General features: G+C 43.5%; 1 protein-coding gene across 2 annotated transcripts in view; it reads right to left on the reverse strand.

Moving 5' to 3' along the window:
• The window catches only part of LOC137293536 (uncharacterized), a 77128-nt gene that overhangs the window by 31298 nt on the left and 33690 nt on the right, over window positions 1-12140 (reverse strand). For both annotated transcript variants that reach the window (XM_067824151.1, XM_067824150.1), the window contains one exon: window positions 9810-9959. In XM_067824151.1, coding sequence (XP_067680252.1) covers window positions 9810-9959 — 150 coding nt within the window. The remainder of the gene's footprint in view (window positions 1-9809; window positions 9960-12140) is intronic.

Below are 12140 nucleotides of genomic sequence, written 5' to 3' on the forward strand. Positions count from 1 at the left end.
CACTGATGACAAGCGAGAGAAACTGGTGGCGTTGGCTGTTGGCGGCAAAGCCAAACATTACTTTGGAGACTACACTCCGGATAAAATTCACAAAATGTCAGCCGAAGAAATCGATAAGCTGTACGCTAGATACGAGTCCCGGCTCGGAGCAGAAATGACAAAGACAATAGGATCGGCTATGACCCAGATATACACCGGTATTGTGTCATACTTCTTTCCCATTCCACCAGAGCGCCGACTTTACCTGTGGGAAGACCTCGAGAAAGACCCTTTTATCGAACACGCCGTGAGCTCTATCAGCTGCGGGCTGTACCACAAATATGGTATGTTGTTGGCTCCAGTGACGGCGGCGATTATCACAGCAAAACATTGTCAATTTGAGAGAAAGAATAATAATAATAGTATAGATGGATGCTGCTCCCGAGGTGACACAGGAACCAGTGAGGGAAACCCCTCCCGAGGTGATACCCCCCACAGTGAGGGAAGTGACCCCTTCACAAACAGTAACCAGGCAGAAGAATCCTAAGAGAGTAGCTGCCGGTAAAAAACGGTGGTGTAACCAACATAAAGTGACCAACCCAACCCGACTGTTGTTGGCTGTAGGTGCAACTGCTGCCTTGGCTATCTCGTGGTTATACGTGGGGGTACCCTCCCACAGTGAGCCACCACCCAACAGTGAGCCCCCCACCCCCACGGTAGACCCGCATATCATGTTATAATTTTAATATTTTATATCATATACATAATGTCTGAGGGGAAAACGTTCGTCAACGACGCATACCACGCCACAGTGGTCGCCAGTCTAGCCGTAGGGTACGCTCGGTTGACTAAAATGGTGCTTAAACAACCAACTATCAAGCTAGATTTCAACCTGCAGGATATGGGTATGCTCATAATGAACCTTGGTATGGCGATGGCCACAAAAGACATCCTAGTAAAACAAGGAATAATACCTGATAATATAATGAAATAAATATAGGATGGCCACGGTAGCTATGATGGTCGGTGGGGCGTTAGTGAATGCCCTGGCATTTTCCGGGAGTAATTTCCTCTTCTCGAAACTACGAGATGATCACGCGGCTGAAATACAGGAAGAAAGGAAGCGGCACGATCTCGCTACTGAGAAATTACAAAGAGCACAGGCCGAGTACGCTAAAAAACGTCTCCAGAGGATCGATTTTATTAACGAACAACTCCAGCGTGAAAACCATGCCGTTCAAACATTCAACGATGTCGATGAAGCAATGAAAGAATACAACCTACTAACTGGTAAACAATTGGAACCGCTCAATAAACCCACACTCGCTCAGTACTACACACCATCCAAGGGACAAATGAATCGTGAACTGGGCTTCATAGTGTTGGGTATAGCAGCTACTGCGTTGGTTGCGAAGCAATTAAACTAAAATACCTATATAAGTAAACATGAGACCCGCTCCATACCGATGCGAATACATACTTATGGGGAAGACTGAGGCCTGTGGTAGGAAATGCAGGAATCAGGGGTTCTGTTGTTTCCATATGGGAAGTCCTAACTACACGTGTTCTGTGTGTGGTATCGGGGTTAAAGGACACTACTGTCTATGTAAAGCTCACGGAGCGAACGTAGTCAGACATCAACTCATCTACGAGAATAAAAAAGGCTACATAAAAGAACGTAGGCGACTGCTCAAGATAAAATCCAATTAGAGATTATACACACCTACGTATAGCTATGTCTGCGGAAAGTGTGATTAAAAACATATTCAAATATGAACTGGCTTTATGGGGAAGCTTCAGATTTAAGATAATATTGGACGTGGTATGGATTAAAGAGGGTTTTAAGTATACTCGCCCCTTCGAATGGGAGCGGGATATCGCGACTCAATACCATATAGAACGTTTTTCAAGTCTAAGTGAATACTATAACCAAGGCGAGTGCTGGATTGAAACAGCCACACTATATATTTTACCAGGTACGTGGGACGATTTGACAGAATTACTAGAATTGGATCCGGCTGCCCGAGTTTGGCCTCTTCTGGAATGAAATATTTTTTATTAAGGTTACTGTGAACCAATTAGACATTAGTTCTCTTAGGTGTAAACACGATGTCTACTGTAAGCGAGCTCAAGCGGGTCGCAAAACAGAGAGGTGTCATCGGGTATTCTAGAATGCGGAAGTCAGCATTGTTGAGATTACTAGGTTTAGAAGCCCCTCCTACAGTAAAACAATTAAAAGCTCAAGCAAAACAGCTTGGATACACGGGTTATTCAAACCTGGGGAGAGCCGGGTTAACCGCATTGTTATCACATGCCCCCGTAGCACGTCCCACTGTAAAACAACTGAAAGTCGAGGCACACGATTTGGGTTTAGGCGGGTATTCCCGTATGAGGAAACCACAGCTTTTAGAATTATTACGACAGAATAGAGCTATTGACCTACAGTTCGTGCGCACTGAGCACGCCGTAGGCAATTATTTGAGAGGTTGGCGCATGCGCGTTGATAGAAACATAGACATTACAGATATCAAGCCTCTGATAGCTGATAAGGTCAACCAGGAACTAAATAACCTAGGAAGTATCAAGTTTCAGATCACAGTGAAAATGTCGCTCGATAAGCAGGTTGGGAGTACCACTGAATATGTTCAGCCTTACTTCCGAGGTCAACAAGAGGTCGCCACACATACAGAGACCATTGACGCATCAATCGATACCAGTTTTCAGCAGATACGAGAATACCTAGAACGCTACACACACTTGGGGTCCGGGTGGGCTGTAGATAAAATCGATAATGTCTATCTAGACATAGCTAACTACGTGCCGTTCAGAGGCGGGTCATACCTAGCCTTGCCTCCCTACTATAGGAACAAACATGCCATAGTAAACGTTAAGAATAGAGGAAACGATTGCCTGAGGTTAGCTATCAGGTCAGCCTTATTTCCAGCTGGCACTCATTCAGATAGGCTTTCTAGCTATCCCCAAGACGATGGGCTCAACTGGGATGGTATAGATGAACCCACCCCCATATCCCAGATCACTAAAGTAGAAAAACAGAATAATCTGGCTATAAATGTCTTTGGGCACGAAGGTAACACAACAATAGTACACAGGGTCAGCCCGGTGAAGGATCGCCAAGTTATCAATATATTCATGATCCAGCGAGGTGAAAAGTATCACTACACGTGGATAAAACATCTCAGCCGGTTGTTGCACGACCAGTCGAAACACGTTGGGGAAAAACACTTTTGTGTACGATGCCTACACGGTTTCAGTCGAGCTGATTTATTAGAATCCCACCGGGATGATTGCCAAGGTGTGGGGCAGACGGCCATACGAGTCGACATGCCTAAGGAAGGTGAAAATATCCTAAAATTCAGTAACCACAAGAACCAAATGTCTGTACCTTATATTATATACGCCGACTTCGAAGCCTTAGCTGTGGGGGATACCCCCAGTGGTGCCGCCGGTACCTTTACCCACAAGACACAAGAGCATAAAGCCTGTTCGTTTGGATACATTGTCGTCCGTTGTGACGGGGAAACGAAAGCTCCGGTAGTGTATAGGGGCCCTGACGCGGCTGAAAGGTTTCTAAAGTGTTTGCAGGAGGAAGAAAAAATTATTAGGAATGCATTGTATAGAATCGCTCCCATGCGTATGACCCGAGCCGACAGGCTAGCTCACGCTAGTAGCACTAACTGTCACGTGTGCGACTCACCACTTAACGGTGATTCGGTGAGAGATCACTGTCACATAACTGGTAAGTATAGAGGCGCCGCTCACAACGCGTGCAACCTCAAGCTTAAAATCAACCCTAAGACAATAAACATCCCCGTTGTCTTTCACAACTTGAGAGGGTACGACTCACACTTGATCATGCAGGCCATCGCGAAAATCGATGGTAATATAACGTGCATCCCCAACAACATGGAAAGATACATCTCCTTCAGCTTAAACGGACTTAGGTTCATTGACTCATTTCAGTTCCTCCTGTCGTCACTCGACAGTCTGGTCAAGGCCAACAATACCTTCCCTATCACCGATCGATACACAGACGCCGAGACTAGACCCCTGCTTATGAGGAAGGGTGTGTACCCCTATGAGTACATGGATAGTTGGGCCAAGTTCACCGAGACCAGACTACCCCCTATTGACTGCTTTTATAGCAAGCTGAATGAGGCGTCCGTCTCACGAGATGATTACTCGCACGCGACTAACGTATGGAATAAACTGGGTTGTAAGAACCTGGGTGATTATCACGACCTGTACTTGAGGACAGATGTACTGCTGTTAGCCGACGTGTTTGAAACGTTTCGGCAGACATGTTTAAAGCAGTATAAACTCGACCCCGCATGGTATTACACCAGCCCAGGTCTGTCGTGGGACGCCTTGCTTAAAAAGACCGGAGTTAATTTGGAATTGCTCACAGATTACGACATGCACCTATTCATTGAGAAAGGCTTGCGAGGTGGGATTTCCATGGCATCCAAACGATACGCGAAAGCAAATAATCAATACGTGAAAGGTTACGATCCTAACAAACCAACCAATCACATTCTATACCTCGACGCAAACAACCTGTACGGCTGGGCCATGAGCCAGTATCTACCTACAGGGGGATTCGAATGGGTACCCCACGTTGATGTTATGGGGGTCGCACCAGATTCGAACAAAGGGTATATCCTCGAAGTTGACTTAGAGTATCCCAAGGAATTACACACATCGCACAACAGCTACCCCCTGGCCCCCGAACGTATGAGGGTTAACGCAGACTGGATGTCTGAGTACCAACATAACTTGTCAGGTGGTCGTGTGACAGACGTTGAAAAACTCGTGCCTAACTTAATGAATAAGACCAAGTACATCGTTCACTATCGCAACCTACAGCTGTACCTGTCGTTGGGTATGAGGCTGACCAAAATACACAGGGTGCTCATGTTCGACCAGAGCCCATGGATGGAGCCCTACATCAGAATGAACACAGACCTACGAAAAAAAGCAACCAGTGATTTTGAGAAAAATCTCTACAAGCTCATGAATAACTCGGTGTTTGGTAAGACTATGGAAAACCTGAGGAAACGCGTAACCGTGAAGCTGGTTAGATCTAGTGAGGAAGACAAGCTCAGGAAATTGATAGCCAGTCCGGCATTCAACCGTAATAAAATATTTACAGACAACCTGGTTGCCATACACATGAAGAAAAGCCACATAAAATTCAACCGGCCTGTTTACGTGGGGATGAGCATCCTCGATTTATCCAAACACCTGATGTACGACTTTTACTACAACGAGCTCAAGAAACAGTACGGCGACAGGTGTGAAGTGCTGTACACTGACACGGATTCCCTGCTGATGGAGATTCGAACCGAGGACGTGTACGAGGACATGAAAAAACACCTCGATTTATACGACACCAGCGACTACCCTAAGACCCATACCCTACACAGCACGGTAAATAAAAAGGTCCTAGGTAAGATGAAGGACGAGTGTGCTGGCACGCCCATAGCCGAGTACATAGGTTTGAGACCTAAGATGTACTCCATACTGAAAGCCGACAATAGTGAGATCCGGAAGGCTAAGGGGGTTAAGAAGTATGTGGTGAAACAACACATCAAACACGCTAGATTCAAGGAAGCCCTGTTCAAGACCCGTACCTTTAGACATAAAATGAACACACTTAGAAGTGATGGGCATAAGATATACGGACTGACTATAAACAAGACGTCCCTGTCGCCTATGGACACGAAACGTTGGATAGCTATTGATGGAATAAACACATACGCGTATGGACATGAAAAAATTTGAGGCTATTTACTACAGCCCGCGTGGGTACTGGAAAGGAGCTAACGCAGTAGATAAGCTAGCTAAACTAGCGCGAGTACCCCCGGAGGAAGCCAAAGCGTGGCTTGAAAAACAAGCCCTGTGCCAGATCTATTTGCCGGCACCACGCTACGTGCCTAGAAGGAGGTTCGGTATTAACATACCTAATAGCATTCACCAGGCAGACCTACTGTTCCTACCCCACGACAAGAGGTACAAGTATGCCTTAACCGTAGTGGATGTAGCCAGTCGTTACAAGGAAGCCGAACCCTTGACCACGAAAGATTCGGCCCAGGTAGCCAGAGGATTTGAACGCATATACAAACGCAGCCCACTGACGTGGCCAACAGAGCTGCAAGTTGACCCCGGACGGGAGTTCATGGGTGCCGTGTCACAACTGCTAGCCAAACACGATACAAAGGTCAGGCGTGGCACGGCCGGAGCCCATCGCAGCCAAGCCATAGTTGAGAGATTTAATAGAACTTTGGCTGAGCGCTTGTTCGGCTATCAGTATGCTAGGGAGATGACCACCCCTGGAAAACGATCGACTGAATGGGTCACGAGGTTACCCAAGGTGGTGTCGGCAATCAACCATGAAGTCACCCGTCTCACCGGTAAGAAACCGGCAGACGCTATCAAACTAAAATCAATAGTTGCAGAGTCGGCCGCTCCATTGCGTGGGAAGGAGAAACAAATACCAGATAGGGCCCTAGTGAGGTATCTATACCAGCCGGGGGAACACGAGGGCGATAGCCGTAAGCGAGCCACCGATCCTATATGGTCAGTCAAAACTTACAACATAGATAAAGTGGATATGAAAGCCGACGAACCTAACTTGTACTACTTGAGGGATGGGCCGGGTAGGGGATTTGTAAGAGAAGAATTATTGATCGTACCGTACGGCACAGTGTTACCTCCTACCAAGGCACAGTAATTACCGCCAACTTTTTTGTAGTAGGGGTAATAGTAGCAAGAGCTAATGACCCAACCAAAGCCTTATTTATTAAATAAGGCTTTGTAGAGACATTTCTTGAAAGTGGTCCAGAACTATCATTCCCTATACTACTGGCAAAGTTCTAAAATATAGGCTATATATTTTGATCTACAAGTATGGTAAAAACAATACTTTTAGAAACTGATTGATATGAACCTTATCTTCAATGCCACTGATTTATTCTTATCCTAACTGAATATACCATCGAATTGTCTTCTCTGTAACAAACATGTCATTGTTAGTCACTTTATTTGGAGATATGGATATAACATGTAACACTTACTATACTTCTGAGGGTAACATGCAAAGAACTCTTTCTTTCATTACAGATAGATCAAAGATTTTTGTTACAATTAAATAGTTTTTCAAATTTATTTCAAATATTTTCTTTCCAGTAACATAGATTGTCTTTGGCATAACGATACTGTCTTTCATATAACAGGACTTGAAAGTAAATGTTTTATGATCTAAAGAGTAAGACACTGTCAGAAATCAATCAGAAATATCAAAATATTCTCTTCAAATCTCCATCAGTGCAATATCTTTATTATGACAGACAGTTGAGGGGATATCAAGAACACTGAAAAGTACCTGCAGATTTCACTTTTTCATCTGACACAGTGTAGATCAGGTTTATTTCATAAACATGCAATCATAGAACTGAATTTTAAAGTGTGTGTAACAAAATAACAGGTAAGGTAGAATTTACAATGCAATATCTTTAGGTATCAATGCATTCTTAAGAAAAATATAAGCATTACTGTTGTTACAGGAAAGACATTGTGGCTTTAACCTAATTAGTTTAATTAGTCTGAACATAATTAAGCCTCAAGTATTGTTGATATGTGAACCTTAACAATGTAGTTTGCCATGTGTAAAAATAGTGATTGATTATTTTTATTTGAATTATGTTGTCATTTGTACACCAAATAGCTGCAACTTTTGAGAATGACTCATATAGTATCAGTTCCGTACCAGACCGCCAAAGTTTTCTAGCGGTAGGGCCTCCTTTTGAGACGTCCCCGATTTTCAGGTTTCCTGTTGCCTCAAAAACAGGTTCCAGGACAAAGCAATCAACGGTTAGATGGAGGTATTGGTACATATATATACCCACTGTACGTGAGACAGGAGAGGTGTTTAATGAAACAGCACATGCACAGAAACAGACAAAGTCTCCTTTCCTCGATATGATCATACAACATGTCACTTGTAATTATACTGAATATTATGAACTAAAAGGGGCTGGTAATCACTTGGTGCTTGTAATGCAGAAAATCTTCCAACAAAATCTCACGTTTTAGATGGTAATACTCGGTTACAAATGTGGTGAATCAAGGACGTTGGTGTAAGGAATGGAATTTGGAGCAAGGAATGGAGCATTGAGATTTCTGTTTTTCGTTTAACTTTTCTGTGTTGCTGTCATCCCTACCCATAATGTAATCTACGTACACCTCAGTATTTTCCCCCTAAGAACAGGTTCGTCATATGTTATATTTGGGATTACGCTTTCTTTGGCTCTGCGGGTTAGGTGCCTTCGTATACAAAGAAAACTGAATTGACAACCGGAGCAACATAATGCCATGATTGGAGAAGCAGAGAGCTGGAGAAGTCAGTTAGTACACATAGGATAGTGAATGGAAGCCAGCCATGTACAAATAAAGGGGGTTACAATGAATGAATTACAGTGGAGGATGAGATCTTTAAACAACTGATTGGGCTTGGTAGAGGAGTGCATCATAAGCAGATGGAATGAATTACCCTTGGTCACGGTTGATAGCGGGCTTGTGGCGTTTGATGTGAATGGTTTCGGTGAGCTTGCGTTTGGTGAAAATATCGGCCGGCTCGTGAAACAACAAGCTAACATTGATACAACCTTCTCAGCGTCCCTAGTCTCAACAACCTCCTCCATGCTAACGGAAGAAAACAACAACAACAACGAAATGTGTTATATATAAAATAAACTGTGATTGTGGACAAAGCTACATTGGCGAAACATCACGACCCATCAAAAACCTAGTCCAAGAACATCGCAGCTCCGCTACTAATTCGGACAGCAAATCAGCCACTTCGGACCACAAAACCCTAATCATCAAATAGAGTGGTCTGACATCACAATCCCAGCCAACAACCAAACGGACTTCACCAAACGCAAGCTCACCGAAACCATCAACCGTGACCAAGGATATTTCATTCCATCTGCTTGTGATGCACTCCTCTACCAAGCCCAATCAGTTGTATAAACATAAGCTTGACAACGGTACAAGAATCAGTATCGAAACGTCGCAATCACGCAGTGAAGAAGTTGTTAACCACAACAAATTTTCCTATTTGTACACCTAAGCTTCTAAAATGCCACTCAAACAGGTCATTCTGTAAGTTCATATTGGAGTGATTTGGGGTGGGAGGTTGCTGTTTCGTGTGTTTATTGCACTGCATGCAACTTTGGCTTGGTGTACGAGTTGAGAGTTGGTCATTAAATATGTGCAAGAGGTCAATATATCTTACCAAAAAAAAAAAAACGGACACAGAATGAGTGCCGGACATATATTAGAAAACGAAGAGAGCCCCTGGGATTTAGCCTGACAGTCGTTTATCCTATCCTGCATTCACGGTTTTGATTGTAATATATTTTTATTTCAGTGAGCAATTCTGTCTTATACATTTCTGCAGTTCTGACCTTGACTACGGCTGTTACTTTTTTTTTACCTCTAGTATTTTTTATGAATTACTATTTATATTAATTCATGATGTAGTCTAAATTTCCCACTGGAACATAAAGTGTTCAGTTATCTTATCTTATCTTTTTGCTTGGCATCATTTCATCACACCATTTCATTACGCCTTCTGTTTGAGCCCATGGGCTCTGACCGCTCACACATTTGTCAATTTTGTCAATACCACGTGGATCTGAAGATATGCCTTGACCATTCACGCTATTCTCAACAACGACACAATGTGTGACACAATAGTTTCTTATTCACTTGTTTACAATGAAAATTGTCTGAAAGAAGGGACCTACCCGTTGATGTCTGAAGCTCGTACCATCAACATGTAAGAACCAATGTCGTCCTGCGTCGGGTGCCATACCACCTGTCTGGTTCCACCAGTTCCTGACGCCAAACTCAGGTTTGCTACTGGGAAACTCGTTAGGTAAAACTGGTTGACAGCTCTAAAAACACAGAAACTATAAATTAGTCATCACAATAAAAGTAAATTTTGTTTTAAAAGGCAAGCATAAGTGAGGCCCTGCGCAGGCTAAACAGGTGGTAAGTGAAGATCCGGTTCACTGTGATAGACATGCATGTGTAAAGCTCCACTTCATTGAGATAAACGTGCATGAGAGAAGCCCCAGGTTAATGAGATAAACGTGCATGAGAGAAGCTCCACTTCATTGAGATAAACGTGCATGAGAGAAGCCCCACTTCAGTGAGATAAATGCGCATGAGTGAAGCACGTGTTAACTAATCAGCCTATGGAATTGTTCAGATTAGGAAATGATGCCTGATGAACGTTCATCTACTCGTAATGCAGTAGCTTGGGTCAACTGCTGTGGTCATGACCTTGACACCTGGAACGTGGTGGCTGAGGACGCTGATCTGTTAGAAAGATGCTCATCTCATGTGAACACATACGGTGATTAGCTGGTTCCTCGCTGTCACGGTTGACGCAATCCAGGTACTGTTGTTGCAGTAGAGGTGGTTGTGGTGAGTCTCTCATATAAGTAACCCTGATGAACCTGTCCAGCGTTGGGGTTGCGACACAGTCATATTGATATTGGCAGGGCATGAGTCAACCCCTGCATCTGATAACGTGTCCATAATCTTGTAATGGTGCTCGGCGACAGTTAGGTGGAGTCAATCGGCCCACTACATATTTGCATTGAGAATCACCCAGTCGTGGCATGTTTTCTTTTTCACTTTCTGTTCATGTTGTGATGACAGACAGATGAAAACACATCGTTCGTCCAACAGTTCATGTTGATATGTGCGACCGCTATGTTGATATGTCTGACTGTTATATAACATGAAAATATTGTCGTTGTTTCTATTACCATAGAGCTCCTACCATGGCATTACCCAGACCATTGCCAGGGCATCATGAAAAATGATACTTTTAAGCTGCTTTGGAATAGGCCCATATGTAGCGTACCAGGAATCCATACCAACCTTCCTCTTCTTCTTCCTTTCTCCTGTCAAGAGAAATACTGAATGCATTTATGTTATGGATTATATAGATTTGTTGTCCCTTTTGACAGCGGAGTGATTGGCAAGGTACAGGAAAACGTTGACAAATATGCGCACCTCGCCTGCAAATGTCTCACTTGCATCCCAAGAACACTAACGTCAAGTACCCCATTGTTCTCGGTGCCCTTGATGTGGTGCCTCCTGATCTCTTGGCACAGATCATGAGTGTACTTGAGGTCTCTTCCGGGAACACAGCCATTTCCCACCCATAACGGTCAGTGTGTCACTTATGTCAAATATGAATATGACATGTAGATTAATATTATGTAATGAATTTAATGATACAGATCAACATCTCAGTATATGTCCAGCTTTGTCAGAGACACAGCATCCTATGGGACATGTTGGCGTGGCATGTTCTTTATATTATCATGTTCGCCGGGCGTGTGATTCTGACTCCGAGGTCCATCCATGGTAGGACCAGGAATATGCAGATGGCGTCGTTGAAACTTTGTGTCACCTGAGAATGTTGATTATTAACATGAAATGAGATTGTAAATATCTGTCCTTGCACAAGATGTGTCAATCCTGCTGTCTATCGAAATCTCCACAGCTATTGCCATGTTGTATATTGTCCAGATCTGAATTGTCTTCCACGATTACCCACATACAAGCATATATACAGACAGCACGTCACGTGCATGATACATATATACAGAGAACACGCACGTCATACTTATATACACATGCATCATACATGTACAGACATCATATGCATCATACATGTACAGACATCATATGCATATACGGACAACAGGTGCGTCATATATATACAGACAGAACGAGCATCATACATATATTCAGACAGCACGTGCACGATACATTTACAGACAATATGTGCATTATACATTTACAGACATCATGTACATCATATATCACATATCATACATATATACAGCACGAGCATCATACATGTACAGACCGCATGTGCATCATACATGTGCAGATAGAACATGCATCAACGTGAACAGACAGCTTGTGCATAGACATAGCACATCGTGCATGGTCAGAGAGCACATGCATCATACATGTACGGACATGTGCATCAGACGTGAACAAGACGTGCATTTTGTATTACATGTATTATACGTATACTGACGCCACAT

This window comes from Haliotis asinina, chromosome 8, assembly GCF_037392515.1.
Source record: "Haliotis asinina isolate JCU_RB_2024 chromosome 8, JCU_Hal_asi_v2, whole genome shotgun sequence".
Taxonomy (NCBI): domain Eukaryota; kingdom Metazoa; phylum Mollusca; class Gastropoda; order Lepetellida; family Haliotidae; genus Haliotis; species Haliotis asinina.